Below are 24,470 nucleotides of genomic sequence, written 5' to 3' on the forward strand. Positions count from 1 at the left end.
AGGGTATTGTAAGTCGCCAGCATCCAAGATGGCCTGCAGCATGGCCCCAGCTACTCTCACCTCCCGGTAGTCATGCTCTTGCATAACCCACCCATTGTGCACTGGGACAGTGACCGGTCCTCACTCATGAAACCAACTGGATACTGTGAAGATGACAGCGTGACTTCTGAGGGTATTTCATAGAAGACCTTGTGGCTGCCTGCCTTGCATCCTCTTGGATCTCTCACTAGGGGGAAATCAACTGCCATGTCATGAGGACACGAAAGATGTCTTCTGGAGAGTCTTAGCTGGAGAGGAACGGAAACCTCCTGCCAGCTAGTCAGCACGGGAGTACCAGCATCGACTTGCCTGCCAGGTGAGGAAGCCATCATGGAAGCCAGGCCTCCCACGCTATCCAGCCTTCAGATGACAGACCGCAACCGCCCGAAAGCCCCTGAGCCAAAACTGCCCACCAAACTGCTCGCGACTTCCTGACCCAAACCACCCCAAAGCCAAAACCCAATGTGAGATAATATATTTTTATTATTGTTTTAAGCCACTAACTTTTGAACATTTTTTTTGTGTGTGTGCAGCAAGAGGCAACTTATACAGCTAGAAGCATGAAAAGATCTGGTATACAGGCATACCTCGGAGATATTTCATGTTCAGTTCCAAACCACCACAATAAAGCAAGTTGTAATCATTTTGCTGGTGGAGGGAGGGTCTTGCTTTCAGTTTGTTAAAAAAAAAAAAAGAAGAAGAAGAAGAAAGAAAGAAAGAAAAGCAACATCTGTGAAGTGCAATAAAGTGAAGCACAGTGGTATGCCTGCACTGTGAGATGGTGGCAGGAGAGACCACAGCCAGGGTCTTGAAGTTTAGAGACGCTTCTGAAGCGCCAAGGTCAGAGTAATAGTGGGAGAGGGAGCCATCTGGTGGAGGAAGGTGTGTTTAGACATTCCCTTCTCTTCCCATTCCTATTTTTCTAACTTGTTCTACCCAGCATGTCCTTCTGGAATTTCTCCAAGGGCCACAGTGAGGTTTATGAGTCAATTATGTGGCCGTACATACCATCACTTAAAAAGGCAAAGACTAACATCTCAAAAATGTCAATTTAAGGTATTATCCTCTTTTACTATTTTATTTTCTCCCTGGGTTTCTTCCACCTGGGGAAAGCATCAGTGGCACCAGCATTTGAGGCAAAGAATGAAGACTCAGAATGCTGGAGAAGGGAAAGAAAGCACGAAGAGAGCCTGATTAGAAGACATCCGAGTCAGACCTCAGAAAGCGGAGTACAGCTGACCCTCTGTAATTACCAGGGGAAGCCTTTCTTCCTTGATGTTGGCCACCACTGTTGTCCCTTTCTGGTCCTTAGAGGCTTCTTGTATTTTCCAATGACTCCCCCCAAACAATATCTAAGAGTTCTTGAACAATATCCCTCAATTATGTAGTTGCCAGAAGAGAGAACCAATAATACTACTAGCCACCGACAACTTGAGGCCAGTGGCCCAGGCAGACCCAAGGAGGAGTAACTGAAATTTACCTTGGGAGTAAATTGCTAATGGTGAGATTTCAGGTAGTTAAGATATTGAAGAAAAAAAGTTCTTCTTTTATACTTCCTGTAAACTCATCCTAAAGAGGCAGAGTCCAGCAGACAAGCCTGGGCTGGCCACAGAGCCAAGCACATTCCCTTAACAAGTAGGGGTATTTCTGAATATAGTTAGTGGTATACAGTATGCCCCCTTACCTGCCACTTTATTTTCCACTGTTTCACTTACCCTGGTCCAAAAACATTAAATGGAAAATTACAGAAGTAAACAATTCATAAGTTTTAAATTATGTGCTATTCCAAGCAGTGTGATGAAATCTTGTGCTGTTTTGCTCTGTCCTGCCAGGTATGTGACTCATACCTTTGTCCAGTATATCCACACTGCATATGTTGCGGGCCCATTAGCCACTTAGCTGTCTTGGTTATCAATCAGCTGTTGTGGTATAACAGTGCTTGTGTTCAAATAATACTTATTTTACCCAATAATGGCCTCAGAATGCAAGAATAGTGATACTGAGTATTGATATAATTGTCCTATTTTATTATTAGTTATTAATATCTTACTGTGCCTAATTTATGAATTAAAGTTTACCATAGATAGGCATGTTTGGAGAAAACATAGTATACACTGAGTGGCCAGATTATTATGATCTCTGAACACATAATAATCTGGCCACTCAGTGTGTGTGTGTATATATATATATGTATATATATGTGTGTGTGTGTATATATATATATATATATATATATATATATATATATATATATATATATTAGAGGCCCGGTGCATGAATTCGTGCATGGGTGGGGTCCAGCCAGCCTGGCCAGGGGGAGGGGACATGGGTAGTTGGCTGGCCTGCCTGCTGGTCAAACTCCTGGTCGAGGGGATAATTTGCATATTAGCCTTTTATTATATAGGATATACACTGAGTGGCCAGATTATTATGCGTTCAGATATCATAATAATCTGGCCACTCAGTATATAGGGCTTGGTACTATGCTGGAGTTTCGGCATCCACTGGAGGTCTTGGAACGTATTCCACCCCCCCCAACCCACTCCCCATAAACTGGAACTACTGTATGTGGGATTCTATCTGTCTACATTCTGGCTGTTTGAAGGGGAAATGATTGCTTCCACCTGGGGCAATCAGGGAAGGAAAACCGACATTTGACTCCTGCTTAGATAAATAGATTGGATTTGGACCAAAGCTGGAGTGGGGGAAGGGCATTCCTCCGCAAGCTCACAGCACAAGCAAGGCAATGCCCAAGCAATGGAGGGGTTCAATTGGCTTAAGTCAGTGATGGCGAACCTATGACATGCGTGTCAGCATTGACACGCGTAGCCATTTCTGATGACATGCGGCCGCATGCCGAGGATGAAACATTTGCTGCTCCTGAGGATGAAACATTTGCGACTAGAGTCTTGGAGTTAGTTTTTTCCTCAAAGTGACACACTACCCGAGTTATGCTCAGTTTTTTGGCGAAGTTTGACACACCAAGCTCAAAAGGTTGCCCATCACTGGCTTAAGTTAAGAGACTCTTGAAGGGGAGTAGCAGGGGATGAGTCCAGTAAATTAAAACTAAGAATGGTGGTGGTATGATTGGGTGCAGAGTCCGTTGACACATGAGGTTCAAATCAAGCGTCCAGTTGCATGTTGGCTGAGTGACATTGATGGAAGTTTCTTAATATGTCTCAGATTCCTCAACTGAAAATGACCATAACCCTAATAGGGTTGTTGGGGGAGGACTACCTAAGATATTGCCTATAGAGAGCTTAGTCCAGTGCCTGGTGGCTGGTAAATCCTCAGTAAGTGCTAGCATACATTTTTTTTAACTTTTAAAAAATATATATTTTTATTGAATTTAGAGAGAGGAATGGAGAGAGAAACTTCATCCATGGGTTGCCTCCTGCACGCCCCCTACTGGGGATCTAACCCTCAATCCTGGAAGGTGCCCTGACCAGAATCCAACTGTGACCTGGCTAATGGGCCGAAGCTCAACCATTGAGCCACACCAGCCAGGTGCTAGCATTATTATTACTGTTATTAACTAGAGGCCTGGTGCATGAAAATTCGTGCATTTGGGGGAGTCCCTCAGCTCGGCCTGCACCCTCTCACAGTCCAGGATCCCTCGGGGGATGTCCACCTGCCAGCTTAGGCCTGCTCCCTGGGGGATTGGGCCTAAGGTGGCAGTCAGACATCCCTCTGGCAGCCTGGGAACTCTCAGGGGATGTCCGACTAATGGCTTAGGCAGGCTCCCCAAAGGACATCCTTAGTGCTGCTGTGGAGGTGGGAGAGGCTCCCGCCACCACCGCTGCGCTGCCCAGCCATGAGCCAGCTTCTGGCTGAGTGGTGCTCCCCCTGTGAAAGCACACTGACCACCAGGGGGCAGCTCCTGCGTTGAGCATCTGCCCCCTGGTGGTCAGTGCGCATCATAGCCATCTGTCATCCACCATTAGGGTCAATTTGCACATTACCCTTTTATTATATAGGATTATTATATAGGATGCAAAGCCATCGGGTGTGTGCTTTAAGGGCGATTGACTGGACAACCAGAGAAGTGGATTGAGTTGGGAAAGGCTTGCGCTAGCACCTATACACAGTAGCTGCTCAGGAAACACTGAACGGAATTGTATTTTCTGCTAGGCTTTACGCGGCACACAGGTTTCTGCCTTTCGTGGGCTCAGGGTCCCGAGGAGGGGAGTTAAGTGCCAAAGTTGGGGAGGAGGATGCAGACGTAAACGCTTCAGTTTATCTTCTTTCCCACTGTTCCCTGTCAGAATCTTTCAGAGCAAAGCAGAGGAGGCGAGGGGCAGGGCTCCGAAGCGCCTGCTCCCAGGGATTCGCAGGATGTGGCGAAGGGATGCCGCGCAGGGGCAGAGGGAAGCCAGGGCGGGGCTCGGAAGGGAAAGCGCGCAGGCGCAGTGCTGACGGGAGCGTTCACCTGGCTGGAATGGGCGGAGCCAAACCCGGGAGCGGACCGGAGGCGGGGCGAGCGCGATGACGTCACGGGCACGCCGCCGCACAGCGCAGCGAGGAAGCGGCGGCGGCGGCGGCGGGGGAGGCGGAGGAGGTTCTCGGACCTGCGACTTCAGAGTGGCATTGGAGAGAGGCGCGCTGTTGGGGTGGGGAGGGCCTGAGGGAACGCTACGGGGCCCAGCGGCCCTATCAGTGCCCCTTGGCCGTCCCCGCCCCTCCCTGAACCCACCCAGCGACCGAGTAGGTGAGGTGCCACCCGCTCCCCACTCCCTCGCTTTCGCCGGTTGTGCGGAGTTGGGGGCCGCCACCTGCTGTACCAGCGACCTTGGGCGTGGCCTTCCTTGGTCTGGGCCGCGGGGCCCCGTCCGGCTCCTAGGGCTGCAGACGTCGTGGTCCAGGCCGCTGCCGGCGCTGACCTCCTGGACTCCTACCTCGCGCCCGCCCTGGGTCCTTCCGTCCCATCTCGGCCTGCGGGGATTTCGGGCCCCCGTGGCCCCTGGGTCACCCCTACCCCCGCCGTTAGATTGCAGCCCTTTGCCTGGGATGGGTTTACGTTGCTGTGCGCCGAGGTCCCGCCCCCTTGTTTTCTGCTTAGCGTTTGGGTAGGACTTTGAAATTAGGAAAGAGGGTGAGCGTTTCCTGTGGCTCTCCTCATCAGAGAAGGGAGATTGGGCGTTTCAGGAGGTGATGGCTGCTGCTTGGGTCCGAGGGAGGAAAAGGGGAGGTAATGGGCAGGGATGATACAGAAAAGTTGAGAACGGAAGGGAGAGGGAAGGGTTAGAGAACGGGGAGGCCCAGCGGAAAGCATTGGGGACGTGAGGGTGGGCAGTTCATTCACTCACTTGCCCACTGTGAGCAGAAGCAGTGGTGAATGAAAGACATAGCCCTTGACCTGGTGGAGCTTCAAGTTAAGCAGGGCAGCCTGGGAAGACGGCGGGGAGTGTTACTTTGGTGTGCTAAGTGCTGTTAGAGCGAGTAGGTAACTTTTTGGGAGCACTGGGGAGGGTCTCTCCCAAGTCCGCACTGGATGTGTTGGCAAAGACTTCTCAGAGCCAGGAGGTGATATTTAGGCTAAGTACCCGAAGGAGGAGAGGGAACGAACCGGGTCAATAGTGGGAGAAACATGTTTCAGGACATCGGTCCTCTTGAGACCCCAAGCTGCCTCCCTTCCGCTTGGTCTTGACGGTTTATACTCTTGATGGGTCAGTGGGACGAAGGGCTTTAGAGGGAGAGTCAGAAGAGCCGGAGTTTATATCTGCGAAATTCATTTCACCTTCCTGAATGTTAGTTTTTTCCTTTGTGAAATGGACATTCCACCTATAGTCACAGGTTGGTTGTAGGCAGTACATGAAGTAATGCAGGTAGAAGTGTGTGGGGCATTGGACGTGTGATGCAAATGTCAAGAATTATTATGGTTACAGGATGCAGTCATCTGAGCGTGAGGGGTGTGGGCCCGAGGCCAGCCCCAGCGTGATGCCCGAGGCTCCTCTGGAGTCTCCACCTGCCCCTGCCAAGTCCCCTGCCAAGTCCCCGACGTTTGATCTTTTCAACTTGGTTCTGTCCTACAAGAGGCTGGAGATCTACCTGGAACCCCTGAAGGACGCAGGTGATGGTGTCCGGTACTTGCTCAGGTACAGACTTCGTAGAGTTGCTCTGACCTGCTGGGCTTTCTGTCTTCCTGCTCTGTAGTTGTGCTGGCCATTTAGGCAGTGGCTGGGCTGTCCTTTCTGCCCTAGTGAAGGTCCATTGGGCCTTTGGGCTTATTCCAGGCCCACTCTGTCTCCAGCCCAGCCCAGGAGAGGCAGGCACTGGGAACCATCTGGCCTTTCACTAGGGTTTGTTCTTTGTGGTTGAGTAAGCTCATACCTTAGGATTGTGAGCTAACCTTGAATATTGGGCCTTCTATATCTAAAGTAGGCTTTCCCCCCTCCAATAATAGCTTAGTTAATAATAAAATTAGAATATAATTTTGATCCTAAGTTAAAGAAATACAAATACCTATGAATAAGCAGGTATCATTTTCCCTAATCCTTTAGGATTATAGATCTCAATTTTTTTTCTTTCTGTTCTGCTTTCACTTTCATCCTATATAATTGTCTTTTACTCCTTTCAGCTCATTTTATAAGAAATATTTCATTTTTTAATTTTCATTTTTAAAAAATATGTTTTTATTGATTTTAGAGAGAGGAAGGGAGAGGGAGAGATAGAAACATCAATGATGAGAGAGAATCATTGATTGGCTGCCTCCTGCACACCCCCTACTGGGGATTGAGCCTGAAACCTGAGCATGTGACCTGACCAGGAATCGAACCGTCACCTGTTTCATAGGTCAATGTTCAACCACTGAGCCATACCGACCAGGCATAAATGTATTTTAAATTACAGCTATGTGCCATTTCACTCTCTAAATACTTCTGTTTGTCTCTAAATAAGAACTTTTTTTTCATAACCAAAGTAACATCATAGCTAACAAAATTAACAATAATTCTATGATATCTTCCTATACCCAATTCTTATTCAGATTTCCTCAGTTGTTCCAAGGATGTCATTTACAATTTTTTTGACCAAATCAGGTTCTAGTCCAGACTATACATTCTCTGTGGTTACTATGTCTCTTGTTTTTCTCAATCTTCTTTTATGACACTAACTTGCTGGAGAGACTTGGCTTACTGTTCTGGGGAACTTCCTACACAGATATGTCTGGTTGCTTCCTCATAGTGCAAACTGCAAGGTAGATGGAAAGGATTAGATTTAAATTAAAAAAACTTGTTTTTACAAAGCTCCTGTGTTCTTAATATTGCATCTCAGTGGGAGTACATAAACAGCATGCATTCTTACTCTGGAGCCTGTGAAATGGGCTTTAGGGGCATATGAAGCTCCTGAAACTGAATGAAAAATTGTATGTGGGCATGTGTGTATTTCTAGGGAGAAGCTTCTAATTTTATCAGATTCTCATAAAGGACCTTTAACCCTCTAAGATGCTCAAGAGACAGGTAGGAGGCAGAGTGAGTTGAGTTGGGTTAACCTCTCTAAGTGTGCTGTTGAGCAATCATTCTTACCTCAGTGTGGAAATAGTGGAAGATTTATTTTTAACTTTTGTACCAAGGCCCTCATTTTTCTTATTCTTCCCAGAACCCATTTAATTTATGGCATTATCTCTGGAGATGAGCTAGTCAATGTTCCAGGACAGTGTTCTCTACTGTTAGATCACTGTACTCCTGGTGAAAGGGATAGTGAGATAGTATGAGGAGGGGCTCATTTTATAATCCCACCATGACCAACTATCTGAAATGAACTTCCGTCTTCCCTAGGGGAGAGGGTGGGCTCTGGAGAGCATGGAGCTGTGCTCTCTGGTGTTTTCTACTATGTGTGTGGGTGTATGCATGTATGAGTGTAGATATATGTACATATGTATATATGTGTGTGTGTTTTGCCCTTTTTTGGCCCTTCTCCTTTTCTGCCTCTGGTCTGTTAGTGTTCTTAACACTAATGTATTAGAAGTTTTTCCTTTATGAAATTAGAAATCTGAGCATGTGGCCTAGCTGGTCTGGCTCAGTGGATAGAGCGTAGCCCTGCAGACTAAAGGGTTCCAGGTTCAGTTTTGGTCAATGGCACATGCCTGGGTTGCTGGCTCGATCCCCAGGAGGCAGCCAATCAATGATTCTCATCATTGATATTTCTCTCTCTCTCCCTCTCCCTTCCTCTCTGAAATCAAATATATATATATATATATATATATATATATATATATATATATATATGAAAAGAAATCTGAGGATGTGTTGGGATTGATTAAAGCTGGATGGAGAAGAAGCATCAGGCCTAACATGCCCTCAGGAGCTTGTCTCTGCGCCACTGGGAGACAGCTCTGCTCTGTGAAAGGCTGTCAGATTAGTTTGTGTGTCTGATTGTTCTTTTCTTAGTAAAGAGGATTTGATTTTGAAGAGGGACCTAATCTTGAGCTGTGGCTGTTAGGTTTGAAGCCGAGAGCTGCAGTAGATTTTTAAAAAGTCTCCTCTCCTCTGGGACCAGTGACTCCAGTAGGTAGGTCCCGATGGTCCAAAGTGTCAGTGAAGACAGATAGAGTGGAAGAGGCTTTAAAATGAAAGTGACTTCAGTGGCTGTGTGATGCTTTTATTTCTGAAATGGGGTTGGCCTTAGACCTGGCTTTTAATCTGCTTTTACCCTGGTAGCTGCCACTAAATGGTTTGGAGGCCTCATTAGGGTGGTACAGTTAGAATGTTTTGAATTTTAAGAAACAGGCAGAGAGGTATTAATTTCCTTGCTATAACTGTTAAGAAATAAAAGCAGCATCTATATTAGCTAACTTCATTTAGTAACTCTGAAATACCCAAATTAGAGCAAAAAAAACCCCAAAAAACATTTAAGTTCTGAATATATTGCTTGTCTGCAACTTACCTGTTTATTTTTCTATTTGTTTTTCTCCTCTGATGGATGACCTTAAATATGCTGATGCTGCTCTTTATTTTATTTTATTTTTAAAAAAATATATTTTATTGATTTTCCACAGAGAGGAAGGGAGAGGGATAGAGTCAGAAACATCGATCAGCTGCCTCCTGCACACCCCCCACTGGGGATGTGCCCACAACCAAGGTACATGCCCTTGACCGGAATCGAACCCGGGACCCTTCAGTCTGTAGGCCGACGCTCCATTCACTGAGCCAAACCGGTTAGGGCATCTTTATTTTTTTTTAAAATATATATTTATTGATTTCGGAGAGGAAAGAAGAGATAGAGAGAGAGAAACGTCAATGTTGAGAGAGAATCATTGATCGGCTGCCTCCTGCACCCCCCATTGGGGATTCCTGGCCTGCCCTGAGCGGGAATCAAACTTCGACCTCTTGGTTCATAGTTTGACGCTCAACTACTGAGTCATGCGGGCCTGGCTGATGCTGCTCTTTAGACTATAGGTGTCAGAGCTTCATTGCTACATCTGTGCTCCTTTTTCCCTATTAAATGTCTTTTATCAGGGACTAAGCCAGCAGTGTTTGCTTGTCTTCAGCAGCCTGAGTCTCTGGTCTTTCTTCCCTCATTGGAGGTTTCTGCTTTGCCATTAGGTGGTGATGGTGGGAGTTGAGTCTCTGTTTGCTTCCATCTGTTCCTGTTTATTTAGGGCATGTTTGCTGAGAATGCTACACCCTGGTTTTGTCTCCATTTTTTAATACATTAAGATATTTTCCTCTTTTTGAAATAACATATATATAAAATAAACTAAAAATTGCAGAAATAAGAGAAAGTTACAAATGGGGTCAAAGAAATCCTTTATATTTTGTTCTCTTGATTTCTGTATTAGATGAATCTTGTGCAGTGAATATATGTTCTATGAAACTGTAAAAAAGAATGCTATATGTAAATTATATCCCAATAAAAATAAAGAAAATTTTAAAGAATGTTTGTCATTGTCACCTTTTAAAAAGAATAGAATCATAGAACCTTTCAAAACACAGGTTAATTGGTATTAACTAGTTTTCTTTCCTTTTTTTTTTGAGTGCCCCAGGGGTTGGGTGAATGTGCACAAACAACTGTCAACAAATGGTTGTTGGCATCAATTCAATGCTAACATGAATCTCCAATTTGGGGTTCATGAAGAAGGAAACTTTATTCAGTGCAAAACAGCTCGATTGATTGTAACCCAGCACTGGCTATGAAAACAGCAGGCTGTGAGGCGGCCTTGGGGCCAGGCTCCTCTCTGGCTAGACAGCTCTGCCTGCTCCTTGATGGTTTGCTCTGCTCCGCTCGTGTGGGTCTGCTTTGCCCTGTGCTGGTCTGGTCCGCTCCGCTCTGCTCTGGCTCTGTTCTGTGCTGGTCTGCTCTGCTGTGCTCCAGTGAGGCATCTTTGGTGTTGCAGCTCCAGCCAAGGGAATGCACTCTTAGAACGGGAAAGTGCACTCTTCACTAGGTTTCTTAGTAGTTAATGTTATGAATGTTTCCTCTTCCTTGGAGAAAGTGCTACAGGTCTTCTAGTTCAAAGACGATACCTTTTCTCACCCCAGGGCCTAATATGTGACTAACTCCTCTCCCAGTCACCTGTCCAAGTGAGAGACCCAGTTTCCATTTCTCCGTGACACCCTGAGCTCAGGCCCCCTCCTCTTGCTCCTGGTGTTAATGACTCACCTGTGCTGCCTCATCCCCCCCTTTCCACCTGGAGGAGCGTCTGGCCGGTCTTTAGTGACTAGAATTCTCTGTGTTGTAGGTGGCAGACGCCTTTGTGTTCCTTGCTGACCTGCCTGGGCCTCAACGTCTTGTTCCTCACCTTGAATGAGGGTAAGAACTGCTTCCAGGGGCCGGGTTTTTGTGTGTGAATGAGTGTGGGGAGGAATTCTGAAAAGCAGCCCCATGTGAACGAGCCACTGGTCTTGCCCTGGAGTTGGCCTTCCTCTGTGTCTGCGTGCTGTCAGAACACAGGTTCTGGAGAGACACATTCTGGGCTGGAATCCTGGCTGGGCTGGGGGTGTGCCCTAACCTAATTTTCCTCAGATCTAAAGGGAGGATGATAACAGTGCTTTCCTCAGAGGGTAGTTGTAGGGAATGAGAGGATCTGTGTGTAACACTTAGCTCAGTGCCTGACACAGAGTAAGCAGCCAATACATGACAGTAGGCTGCCCTTACCCACGGTTGTGCTTTCTATGGTTTCCGTTGTCCACTGTCAACCTACTGTGTGCTAGCATTTGCTTTAAGGAATATTAAATGGAAAATTCCAGAAATAAGCAATTTATAAGTTTTAAATTGAGTGCCAGTCTGAGAAGCCTGATGGAATCTCTGTCCCTCCGGGATGGGAATCGCCCCTTTGTCCAGTGTATCCACCCTGTATATGCTGCTACCTGTCACTTAGCAGACCTCTTGGTTATCAGATTCACTGTCATGGTACTGCAGTGCTTGTGTTCAAGTAACACTTTTTTTAACTAAATAAAGGCTCCAAAGCACAAGAGTAGTGATGCTGGCAGTTTCGATATGCCAGAGAGAAGCTGTAAAGTACCTCCTGTAAGTGAAAAGGTGAAAGTTCTTGACTTAAGGAAATAAAATATCCTGAGGTTGGTAAGCTCTACAGGACGAACAAATCTTCTGTCTGTGAAATTGCCTAATTTATAAATTAAACGTTATCATAGATATGTATGTATAGAAAAAAACAGTTTATGTAGGATTCAGTACTATCCACGGTTTTAGGTATCCACTGGGGGACATGGATTATATTCCCTGCAGGCCAGGGAGTCTTCTGTGTCATTATTATTATCGTTTCCTTCTTGACTGAATGCTTTTTTCCATTTTGGCCTCCAAGCTGATTCCGGGCCATTTGGGGCATGATATGGGGTGAGGGGACAGAAAGGTAAGCTGAGGAGGATTTGCCACATCTGTTGGTTTTCTGTGGCTCAGCAATGAGCCCAGCAGGGGTTGCTGACAGTCACCACCAGTAAGGAGTCTAGTGTGATGCCTTTGAGGTAGATGTGTGGACAGGTGGGTGGCAGTATGGGTCTTGGGTAGTGATGTCTCCCGGGGAACTGTTATGACAAGGTGTGCTGTGACCCAGCCCTTTTTCTTGTTGAAACTGGCAGATGGCTGCAAAAACAAAAACCCCAAAACAACAAAACAGCTGAACCCTCAGGGGAAATGAGCGAAGGACCTGGGACAGATTGTTCTGAGGAGCTGGGTCCTTGACTCATGTATTCATTCTTCTGTTGAACCCACATTTCTTAAGTGTCTCCTTGGTTTTCCATGGAGAGATGGACTCAGTGGGTTGAAAATAAACCCATTTCACATAAGGCCTCCTATTGCTTCTCAGTGGGGCTCTTTGCCTGATTGAACTCAGATAGCATTCCCAGGCTGTTAGGTTTTTCCGAACGTATTTCCAAAGTAAATTAGTTCATATGACAGATATTTAGTGAGCATTTACTCTGTGCCCAGCGAGTGCTCTGTTAGCCTGCCTCCAGGGTACCAGAGTTCCTTTGGATTTTCTCTCAGCCTTACCATTTTTCAGTCCACAGTGGTCTGGGATACCCTAAAAGTTAAAGGGAAGGTTTCCAATCTGCCCCAGTGGCCCAAAGGTCAGGATGTCAGTCATCGGGAGGCCCCAGTGGCCAGACTCCAGGCATGAGCCACCTACTGTATGCTAGCGTAGGCTGCTTCATATTAAAAACATACGTTTGGTGCTATAGCAGTGACTAGACAAAGTCCCAGCCCTTAAGAGAATACATTTGTGAAAGAGACAACAACCATACCTATAATATGTCATATGATACATTCTGTGAAGTAAAATAAAGCTGGGGCAAGGGGCTGGAGAGTGAGGGGGAGACACTGTTTTCTTTGGAGTGATTAGAGAAGGCCTCTTGGGCAGAGCCCTGGAGGAGGTGAGGGAGCAAGCATGTGGACATGTGGGTGGGTGAGATGCCTGACCCTTGCTACCTGTTTACCTACAGTATTATTGATTCCACAGGTGCGTGGTACTCGGTGGGTGCCCTGGTGATTTCAGTGCCCGCCCTTCTGGGCTACCTGCAGGAGGTCTGCCGGGCCCGGCTGCCGGAGTCTGAGCTCATGCGGAGGAAGTATCATAGCGTGAGGCAGGAGGACCTGCAGAGAGTGCGCCTGTCTCGCCCCGAGGCTGTGGCTGAGGTGAAGTGCTTGTGAGTATGGAAGGAGCCAGGGAGGTGAGGGGCAGTCACAGTAACACCTCCCTCCACACTGAGTGTGCCCGGCATCGTATTAGGCAAACCACAGAGGTCCATTTCCTTTCATCTTTTTAATAGTTCTGGGAGGTAGCTACTATTATTATCCTTCACTTATGGATGAGGAAAAGGGCTTTCACAGCTAGAAATGGACTGAGTTGGGATGAGAATCCAGATCCAGCTGGTTTCACAGCTTGTTTTCTCTCCACTAGAGAGAGTTTAGGGTCTTGACTTAGCATGTGCATGCAGGAGCCACAGCCTGTGTTCAAATCCTAACTCTTACATTTACTTGCTGTGTGACACTGGGCAGGTTGCTCAGCTTTCCTGTGCCTCAGGTGCCTCATCTGTTAAAGGAGATAATAATAGGCTTATCTCAGAGGTGGTTGTGCAGATTAAATGAGTGACTAGTACCCAGGAGGCGTTCAGTAAATATTAGTCATGTTCACTGCACTATGGAGACACTTCTTAGATGTGACAGAGCTGGTACTGCTGGAGAAGCACCTTAAGCCTGGGATATAATATTAATATAACTTCAGTGGCAGCTGCCATTTAGTGAGCCCTCCCTGAACTGGGCTGTCTTGACATACAGCAGGGTTCTCATCCCTCCCTGGGCAGCCAAAAAACAGTTATAAACAGAGCCCCTCTCCTCCACCCCCTGAAAATCTGAGTTATCTGGAGTGGGGTTTGAATATCTGGGTATTTTTTTAAAAAATCTTTTACTTTGAAATGATTTTAACCTGAAGTCAACTGGAATGTATAGTTTCAATCTTTATTAGGGTATAGATTGTAGTTAGTAAGCCCATGTATGACTAATTAAAGTGAGATTGTGAAAGTAAAAAGACAAAACAAACAAAAACTAACAGAAGAGTTGCAAGAATAATACAAAGAACTCTCATGTGCCCTTTACTCAGAATAATTATCAACATTTTGCCACATTGGCTTCATCTGTCTCTCTTTACACTATTTTTTCTTCCTGAACCATTTGAAAGTAAGTTGCAAACATCATGCCTGTTACCCAGATACTTCAGCGTGTATTTTCTAAGAACAAGGACATTCTTTTTTAAAAAATACGTTTCCATTGGCTTCAGAGAGAGGAAGTGAGAGGGAGAGAGGGACAAACATCAATAATGAGAGAGAATCATTGATCGGCTGCCTCCTGCACACCTCCTACTGGGGATTGAGCCCACAACCCAGGCATGTGCCCTGACCGGGAATTGAACCATGATCTTCTGGTTCATAGGTTGATGCTCAACCATTGAGCCACACTGGTCGGGCCAAGGACATTCTCTTATGTAGCCACAGTCCTGTAATCAAAATTAGGGATGTTTACATTGATAACATTAACATTAGTATTATTTAATACAGAGTTCATAATCAGACCTTGTATTAATAAGGTCTTTTATATAAATTTCTCCTGACCCAGGATCCAATCCAGAATCACACATTGCATTTAATTTTTATGTCCCTTTAGTCTCCTGTAACCTGTAGTAGTTCCTCAGAGACCTTTGTTTCTCGAGACCTTTACACTATTTAATAGAACAAGCTTATTATTTTGTAGTATTTTCCTCAGTTTGGGGTTGCCTGGTTCCTCATGACTAGATTCAGATTATGCTTTGTTGGCAGGAAATGACAAGTGACGTGTCATTGTCAGTGTGTCAAGTCAGGAGATACGTGATGTCAGTTTGTCTTGTTATGGGAGGTAGTATCTTTGATCCCTTGGTTAAGGTTTCTCCACGGTAAGATGACCCTTTTACTCTTTAGAGTTAGTAATCTGAGGGGGGTGCACAAGTAAATACCTTGTTCCTTATCAAATATTTACCTACTTTTAAATCCATTGGTGAGTCTTGCCTTCACCAGTTTATTCCTATGATGATTGCAAAGGTGATTTTATAATTGTCATTATTAGCTGGCATTCTACTGTAATTCTTACTTATTATCAATATGAACTCAAGATTTTTAAATTTAATTTAATGGCTTATAATCTATTACTGTTATAGATTTTGATCTCAAATTGTCCTAGATTTGGCCAGTAGGGTCTCTTTTGAACTGGCTCTGTGTTCTTTCGATATGCCCCCATCTTTTTTGAGTGCTTCCTTACTTTATGGGACTAGATGATGTTCAAATTCTTATACTTTCCCTGCCCTGGCTCTAGAATCAGCCATTTTTCCCAGGAGCCCTTCAGAAACCAAGGCCTGGGTGCTCACTGTACAAGCTTGTGCTCATTGCTTCTGGGGTGCATCCACTAAAAAAAGCTCTCCAAGTGAGTCTGCCTTACACACCAGGTGGAGGCACATTGATCTGTCTACCTCCTGTCATTTATCCTCACAGCTCTAGTGTATCTGTGAGGTGGGTACCCCGCTCCTCATTTTATAGAGGAAATCGGCAGCCCTCTTAAGTAAAGGTAAGTAACTGGCCTCATAGCAATAGTTAGAAAGAGGCCAGAGCAGGAACTTTTGTCCTATTTCCACCTCAGCAGGGATTCCTAAAAGGGGACTGAAATGTATGAATGTCCTCCTGAGCTCTCCGGCCCCTCCCACGGGTTTGAAGAGACTGGCCATCCCTAGCAGCTGTGCCTGTGAAGTCCCAGGCTCTCCTGCCCCAGAGCTCTGTCAGGCCCCTTGGGTGAGTGGGGCAGGGCGTGCGGCTCATAGACGCCCCTGTGTCTGCAGCTTGATCCAGCTGGAGGCCTTCCTGCGCCGCCTGTGCTGCACCTGTGAAGCTGCCTACCGGGTGCTGCGCTGGGAGAACCCCACCGTGTCCTCACAGTGAGTGCCCCTCTGCTCCCACCACCACTGCCCTGGAGGGATTTGTCACTTGAGCCCAGGCAAAGCCGGCTGCCTTGAGGGCCCAGGGCCCCTAACTCAGGGGAAGAGAGGCTTGCAGGTGGGAATGCACTGCTTTTGTATGGCAAAATACTTTAATAATAGAAAAATCACTCACCATGTGACCTCCCACCCTGATATAGCGGCTGATCCAGTGTTTAGATCAACTTCTAGAGTTGGTCATATGAAACTCTATAATAGTTTCATAAAGTATGTGAGATTTCCTTTTTTTTCCTTTTTCACTTACCATTATATATCATAAATGGTTTTCTTTGTTGCTATATGACTTTTGGAATTATTGTAATACCAGATAAATATTGAGGGTGAATATGCTATGATTTATGGAACCATTCTATTCTACATTTAGCCAGTTTTACTTTTATTACTAACCCTGTAGTGAACATTTGTATGGGTTTAGCTTTTGAAAAAAATTTCTTAGAATAAATTCAAGGATGGAACTACTGGATCAAATGGAAGGAATGTTCTTTAGGTCCTTTATATATAAATAATAATGACAACTAATAGTTATTTAGTTTTCCCCTTGCTCCAGGCCCTGTGCTCAACACTTGCCATGTATTATCTTACTCTTCATAATAACTCTGGGAGGCAGGCACTATTTTAATCCCCACTTTGCCTGTGAAGGAAGTGACACTCAGAAAACCAAGGGACACAAAGCAAGAAATGGCAAAGCTGGATACAAAGCCAAGTTTGTCTTATTCTAGACTTCAGAGTCTAGAGCAGTGATGGGTAACCTTTTGAGCTTGGTGTTTCAAACTTCGCCAAAAAACTGAGCATAACTCGGGTAGTGTGTCCCTTTGAGGAAAAAATATTATTTTGCAATATTTATAGTTTAAATAACATAAATGTTTCATCCTCGGCATGCGGCCGCCTTAGCGGCCGCGTGTCATCAGAAATGGCACTGACACACGTGTCAGAGGTTCGCCATCACTGGTCTAGAGCCTGAGGAGTGATGAGCATTGGACCAGTATACATGGCCCCAGCCTGAGCCATTTGCGGCGGCTTCACCAGTATCCATGGTTATCAACCAGTGACTTATTGGTAGTTGTCAAGCCTTCCACATTGCTTTATTGTCCACTTGTTTGATTAGCAGATCTTGTCAGTTTATTAACTGCCCAGTGCTATTTCTTGCCCAAGGCCTATGCGGGTGTGCTCCAAATTGTTTCCTTCTGGTCTTAGGAATTTCTGATCCTGTGGTTCCTCTGTCAATCCAGGTTCTATGGAGCTCTTCTGGCCACAGTTTGCATGCTGTATCTGCTGCCGCTGTGCTGGGTCCTTGCCCTTTTAAACAGCACACTTTTTCTAGGGAACGTGGAGTTCTTCCGAGGTAAGCTCTGGAGAGCCTGACAGATGGGCTCCTTGCTTGTCTCTATCACTGATCATCTATTTGCTATTCTTTCCACAAGGGGGCAGCACCAAATTAGGCGGGCTCCCCTGGGCTCTGCTTCTCTGAGATGTTTGGTGGGACACAGGGGAGGCTGCTACACAGTAGGGGTCCCTCTGCCTTTCTGAAGCAGGTGAATCACTGCTTAAAGGGTGATATGGTGGCTTCTGGGAGGTAAGGGAGGGATGTTTTCCCATTGCTGCCACCTGACTTCTGGGACACAGCCCCCTGGAGTTGCTGCCACATCTCTGTGTGATCCCAGAGTCCCAGTCTGCCCTCTGGCTTCTAAAGCAGTGAGGCAGCCTGAAGGCCCTGAGTCATAGACGCTTGGGCCTTTACATATGTTTGGCTGATTGCTATATTTATTTTACTTGGTGTGGTTGGGTAATTAATGACAGAATCCCTAATTTATCAAGCACTTACTACATTTAATCTCTTTACAGCAATCTCACAGGGTGAGTGGTGGTATCTCTGCTTCTCTTTATGAGGCTTAGGTTAGGTGACTTGTTTGGAATTAGGAGGGTGACTCTTTCCTGCAGCAAGAGTGGGATGCTGGAGGAAGAGGCAGCCAGCAGCAGCAGAAATGGATACCCCCAAAGCACCACTCATTTCATCCTGTTGCTGCCTCTCATCCCGCTCTTCCTGCCCTGGGTAGTGGTGTCTGAGTACAGGGCATGTCTGCAGCGGCGGATGAAATCCAGCCAGGAAGAGGGTACCTTCCAGAGCCCACCATCCCCAGATGCTGGAGGGAAGGGCGTTCTGCCAGACTGCACGCCTACGCCCACACCCACGGAGGTAAGTGTCCCCCACCGTCAGGGCAGAGCCTGCTGTGGGCAGGTTCCAGCACCTTCCTGTTACCAGCTTGTTCATAGCACATAGCTCCTGGGCTGGCCTCTGTGTAGTTCCTGTTTCTCCCTAGGCCTCATCCCCTCTGAAGTGCTTGGTAGTAATAATTGTAATAATAATAGCTACTCTGTGCTTGACTGAGTAGTTACTCTGCTGTTCCACACACTTTATAGATATTAACCCCATGAGGCGTAGGCTATTTCTGAGGATGAGATTTTGTTCTCCTCTGCAGAGGAGAAGGCTGAGGCTCAGTGGTTGCTGGAGGGTGGTGTTGCCAAGATTCAGACGGCCCTGTGGTTCCAGAGTCCATGCTCTCAACCCCTGTGCTGAAGCCACCACAGGTGCACCCTGGTCTTGGTCCCATCTCCCTGTCCCCGCTAGGTCAGAGAGCGCCTCTTTCCCGTGACTTCCTTCTTTCTTGCAGTTGTGCCATTTCCTCTGGGGCAGGAATAGAAGTTTTGGGAAACCTGAGTGCTGGCTCAGGGGAGGTGGCCCCTGCCTTAGGTGCCAGGGCTGCGACTCCTTTCCTTCTCAATAAAATCTCTCTTCCCAGGACCTCACGCCAGGCAGTGTGGAGGAGGCCGAGGAGGCTGAGCCTGATGAGGAATTTAAAGATGCGATTGAGGTGGGTGGCCCTTTTCCCCAGCACCCTCTACTGACCAGGCCAGAAATTGGGTGGTCCTGGAGCAGTGTGGCTTCTCACATCCCAAATCTGGGTTCTTAAATTCTCTTATATCCAAGCATGAAGCTGAAACTTGCTCTGAGCTCAAACTCAGTGGGTGAAAGGGGGCCACTGACTTCTGCCTGTCCTGTTGCTGATCTAGTGACCTGTCCTGGCTGCCCAGGGCAGGGATGGCCTGGAAGCCTCTGGGAATGCCCAGCTGGGGACTAGCTGCAGACTGTGGACTTGGTACCTTTGATGTGGGGAAGGCAGATTTGGGGGAGGGCATTGCTGTGGTCCCCAGCTACTCTTGAATGAGAGCTGAAAGATGCCCCTTTGGGGGGCAGGGAGGGGGAGGTTGGAGAAAGTGGTTGCATGGCCAAATTCTAGGTCAGAGAAAGTTAAACAGTTTTTTCCATTTTAAGACAGTAGTTCAACCTGATAGTTTGTAGTGTTTTATTTGGCATGCAAACCTTAAATTTTTTGAGCCAATATTTAAAAATGGGGAGATTTCAGTGAAAACTGGGGATTTTTAATTTTTCAGCAGCTTTGGTAGCCCTGAGTCTGCAGTGGCCTGTGTAGCTGAGGAGTGACTGTCCCCTTTAGGAAAGTCACACAGTCCCCACCCCCACCACTCCTCATGTTCCCTGGTCACTGAGTCCTAGTGGCAGCTGCCATTTTGTTACATTTGTGCTATTGTTTTCTTACAGTGGGAAATAATTTCTCTTTAAAGTGGGAAATTGAGATATAAGAAATGGGGTCTTGGGAGTTTTCACCGGGCCCATTCACTTTTACATCAGCCCAGTCCATTTACTTTTCAACCACGGAAAGATTTCTCTGGGACTTTCATATACGATTGTAGACTCTGAATCTGGATGGTGGTGCTTTCAAGCATTTCTGTTTATAACTCACAGTAAGAAACACACGCACATCTTGGCCCAGTTCATTCTTATGTTTATAATATGGATAAAGCTTAACTGAAACAAGTTTCCTAGCAAATGCATCATAAGGGATCTTTTCTTTCCTGTTCTGTTCTATTCTGTTAAAAGAATGACCCACTTAATCAATCTCACTCAGTTTGAAAAACAGGACACAGCTCCTCCCAAGCTTATTTGATGCTGGGATCCTTTTATGGGGGCCTCTGTTAATGTCACCCTTTGGGACTTGCTTGGACAGAACTCTGAGTAACACTTGAGTGTTGCCTTTTGCTGGGGGCCCCCTCATAGCAACTTCCTTCCTGCTGTCTCTCTCCCTGTTTTCTTCTTCTCCCCTGCACCTCGGGAAGCAGGAGACCCACTTGGTGGTGCTGGTAAGTAGGAGCCTTATTGAGGTAGGCGGGGGCCAGGCAGGGGGAGGGTGGCTGCAGTCACCACACCTCGCGGGGTCCGCTGTACTGGGTGCCTCTGCATGCAGGCCCTGGAGCCCTGCCCCAAGGTGGGCGGGACTGGAAGGAGCTGTTCCTACAGGAGGAGGATGAGGGTGCCCCATGCCCGGTAGAGGATGAGCTGGCCCTGCACGACAACGGGTTCCTGAGCAAGAACGAAGTGCTGCGCAGCAAGGTGTCGCGGCTCACAGAGCGGCTCCGCAAGCGGTACCCCACCAACAACTTCGGTACAGTCGGGGGACGGAGGAGCACCGGGGCCACAGGGCCATAGTCTTAGAATTGTGGGTACGGGTTTGTGACAAGAGTGAGGGGTACTGTGGTGTCCAGGGGACCCACATAGCGGGATTGTTGAGTGAGTGTGGGTTACTTCTTATCCCTCTGTCCGTACTGAGCTTGTGGGAAGAGAAGGAACTGGGTTCCAGAAATGCCACCCTGGACCACAGAGAGGGTGGTTTCCAGGGACAGATTCTGCTGGATGCTCCTCTATTTCGGCTGAGCCTGCAGGTGGGGCCTCTAAGCCCCAGGAGGGTATAGGGACTGGCAGCTCTGTACAGTCTGGAGTCGTCAGTCCCTTCCTTCTGTCTCTGGATCTGGACTTTGCTCCCTTACTCACTGCTCCCAGCCAGGAGTCTGGGCTGTGTCCTGAGTCCCCATTTGGAAGACTCAGGAGCGGGTGAGAGTTGAGAGGTTCAGGGCTGAGCTGCTGCCTCTTTCTCAGGGAGCTGTACTGGCTGCTCGGCCACCTTCTCCGTGCTGAAGAAGAGGGTAAGTCTGTGAGGGTTCCCTGTTGGGTCTCAGTCCTGCCCCACCTGGGCACCTCCCCAGTCCACAGATGTCCCAGGTTCCCTGGGTGGGATCTGGGGGTGGGCAGGAGGGGTGCTGAGGGCCCCAGGTGCCTGGGCTGGGAGGGGTCGCATACCGACCTTGGCTCTTGTTGGCAGCGGAGCTGCAGTAACTGTGGAAATAGCTTCTGCTCCCGGTGCTGCTCCTTCAAGGTGCCCAAGTCTTCCATGGGGGCCACAGGTGAGTGGTGCAGGCGGCTGGGGGTCAGGGCAGTGGGAGGGCGTGGCTGGGTCCCACCTCTGAGGAGGTGCTGCCTGTGGGATAGGAGTGAGGGTCAGTGAGAGGTCAAGGGAACTTGGGACCCTGGTCTGGCCCGCAGTAACACCTCCTGCATCACCTTTAACAATAAAAAACGCAAAAGAATATATATGATCTATCAGAATTATGATGGGTGATAATGAATGACTGTGACGGCTTCTTTGAAGTTAAAACACTTCAAAGTTAAAGCAGCGTTAGCCACACCACTGGGTTTCCAACGCCACGCCTGCCTTCCCCAGAGACCACCATCCTGAATTCCATTCTTTTCCTCATTGCCTTAGTAATACTTCTAATAAAATAAGAATGTCTTTTCCTCCTATAAAAGCTGTACATTATCATAGTAAACAAAACAGAACATACAGATGAGCAGAAGCAGAGCTCCACCCGCACATAGGATAAACGCATATGCATGCTCTAGAAAGGGAGCCTGTTTCACACAGTTCCTTGTAATACAACGAGGAATCAAGGGTTTTTTGTCTTTCTTTCTGGTCATGCAAGTAGCATGTGCTTATACTGGAAGTTTTGGAAGTTACTATACAGAAGAAGTAGGAAGAGAAAAATAATTCTGTAATCTTACCACCCAGAGAAAACTACTGTTAAGACATCTTGGAAATTTTTCTTCTGGCACTTGATTTAAAAAACATTTTTAAAGGTGTTGAGTTGGTGGCAAAATAATTTCTAATGCATAGAACACCTGGGAAAGGCCTGCTGTTGGCATGGTCACCCCCAAAGTCCCTGGTTCCCATGAAAAGATGTCTCCATGGGCAGGCTAGTGAGCTGGGTTGGCAAGGGTGTGGGCTGAGCAGTGGGTGGTCTGTGGGGCTTTGGGGGCTGGGGAGGTGGTTCTGGGAGTTGGGGTCATGAGCCAAAGGGCATGAGGAAGTGTCTCACCAAGTTCTTCCTCCTTTTCAGCCCCTGAAGCCCAGAGAGAGACTGTGTTTGTGTGTGCTTCGTGTAACCAGACCTTGAACAAGTGAGAAGAGGGGACAGGATCCAAGCAGGCGCCGGTCCCTGGGCCAGCAGTAGACCCCACTCTCCCTACCCCTAGCCCTGTGTGGCGTGTGCTGGGCTAGTGTGGCCCGAATGCTCGGTAGGCTTCCCTTCTCTGCCCTTGCTGTCTCCAGCCGGGTTCTGGAGCTGTTCCCCACACCTGCAGATGGTCAACCAGAGGGGAGAGGAGCCCCTGGAGGGTCTGGTATGTTTGCCTTGCTCTGTCCTGAGCTGTTAGTGGACTTTGGCCTGGGCAGGGAATATAAGCTAGAGGGCAGAAGAGAGCCATTCCTGGTCTCGATTGAGGTCTCTGAGGATCAGGGAGGCTCTCCAAAGCTGGGAATACTCTGAGACCGGAGATCAGAAACTGGGAAAGGAGATTCCTCCTCCCGTGGGGTACTGGGCCAAGACGTTTGCCTCGAGAGTCTGCGCAGGCCTGGGAGTGCCATGCCCCAACTCTGCTGTATGAATGTCCCTCCAGCACCAGGATCTCCTTATTTTCCCACCAACACTTTTGGGCTAATAAGACCAAAAGTGTTTCTAGAAACAGGGTTGAAGTTCCCCAGTTCCCCCAGAGGAGGCTGTGACTAAGAGGGCCTGGCAGAGTCCTTGTATTCATCAGAGCAAAATGTAGGAGTCCCAGCAGCTCAGAGGACCTCAGCCCCACCTTGCAGAAATCTTGACGTGCAGAATCTCAGCTCACAGCTGCCCTCAGCCCTGATGGGTAGTTGCCAGGCACTCCGATCACTTCTGCTCCCACTGCTCAGAGCCTCGGGCACCCCTCCTCCGGCTCAGAGCTACATTTCCCCTTCCCAGCACCTCGCCCCATGTAGTGTGAGACCAGAGCAGAGGTCCTGAGCCCTTGACCCTTGGGGGCCTGAGAAGTGTGCGATCTTGCCGAGCTGGGTCCTAGGTTCCAGGCTGTTCTCCAGCAAAACAGTCTTAGTTATGGGACAGGCCACTTAGGGTCCCCATCCTCTCTCCTTCAGTTTCACATTCATTTATGTGCTCTCTGGGGCTTTGTGTCTCCAAGCCATGAGCGGGCTCAGGCACCCTTCCTTCCCCTGGAGCTGCCCTGCTTTTTTGAAGTATTTATTTATTTATTTCATGGTTCCTGGGAACATGGCACAGGCAGTGGGCTGAGGATGGGGGCTTTGGCCCTAGGATGCTTCCCTGGAGTCCTGGGACTCAGAGCCCATAGGAGGTGGAGATGTTCCTATACCCTAAGCAGGGATCCAGGAGGCAGGTTGGGGAGGCAGAGACCATTCTAGACCAGCTTTCTCGCCAGGCCAACCAGTCTAGCCTGGGCTGGGAAGACAGGGGCCTGCTCCAGGCCGGTGAGGGGCAAGTCCCTGGGGAACCAGGCAGGCCTTGGTGTCCCCCCTTCCTCAGCTCCTTTGTCCTGTTCAGAGATGAGCGTTAAGTACCCTGTGCTTTATTACACTGGAGAGGAACTAAAGGACTTCTGTGTATATGGAGAATTGTCAATAAAAAGGCCTCAAGCTTCTTGTTTTTGACCTGGTCCTTGCGCTCACCCTCTCCCTAAGGCCGGAGAGCCGATGCCCCCAGTGCTGGCCGGGTGTGCAGGCCTGGGCTGTGTCTGCAGCACAGGGGTGGACGGGCATGGAGGTGAAGTCGGTGTGAGCCGGGGGCAGGAGGAGGAAAGCTGTGCCTTACACAGGACGGGCTCAGCACATGTTTGTTGGATTGACTTGAGGCTCTGTCTTGTGACCAAATTCTGGGGGCTGGGGTTGGTTGGGACCAGAATTCAGTAAACTAAGCAATGCAGGCTTTAGAATGGAAAGATTTTAGCTAATCCTTCTGAGAAAATAAAGATCTGCCCTAGGTGAGGCTGAGAGCCAGCCGGTAAGAGGATTGGCTGTGAGATGGGGGTGGGGGTGGGGGGGTGGTGTAAGTAGTTCTTGAAGCCTGGGGTGTGGGGGTGTTTACTGGTTGTCAGGCACTGTGGTAAGTGCTTTACACACATTGTTTCATTTAATCCTCACAGTGGCCCTGTGAGGCAGGTGCTGTACTTCTCCCCATTTTGCAGGTAAGGAAATTGAGGTCCAGGGAAGTTTAGCAG

The 24,470-nt window shown here is 47.8% G+C and overlaps 1 protein-coding gene across 2 annotated transcripts; it reads left to right on the top strand.

Annotated features, from left to right (window-relative positions):
• The first annotated feature begins 4,549 nt into the window (after positions 1-4,549).
• On the top strand, positions 4,550-23,894 carry ZFYVE27 (zinc finger FYVE-type containing 27). 2 transcript variants are annotated; one of them, XM_079794005.1, is made up of 13 exons: positions 4,550-4,747; positions 5,925-6,134; positions 10,718-10,788; positions 12,953-13,139; positions 15,851-15,946; positions 17,236-17,348; positions 18,061-18,200; positions 18,805-18,876; positions 20,201-20,221; positions 20,379-20,523; positions 21,015-21,061; positions 21,238-21,319; positions 22,310-23,894. In XM_079794005.1, exons 2-13 carry the CDS (start codon positions 5,926-5,928, stop codon positions 22,372-22,374), a joined length of 1,248 nt encoding a protein of 415 aa, XP_079650131.1. In that variant the 5' UTR covers positions 4,550-4,747; position 5,925; the 3' UTR covers positions 22,375-23,894. The 2 variants fall into 2 exon arrangements, with proteins under 2 accessions (XP_079650131.1, XP_079650132.1); XM_079794006.1 differs by lacking the exon at positions 20,201-20,221.
• Positions 23,895-24,470: the final 576 nt, after the last annotated feature.

The sequence above is a fragment of the Cnephaeus nilssonii genome (assembly GCF_951640355.1).
Source record: "Cnephaeus nilssonii genome assembly, chromosome: 16".
Classification (NCBI taxonomy): domain Eukaryota; kingdom Metazoa; phylum Chordata; class Mammalia; order Chiroptera; family Vespertilionidae; genus Cnephaeus; species Cnephaeus nilssonii.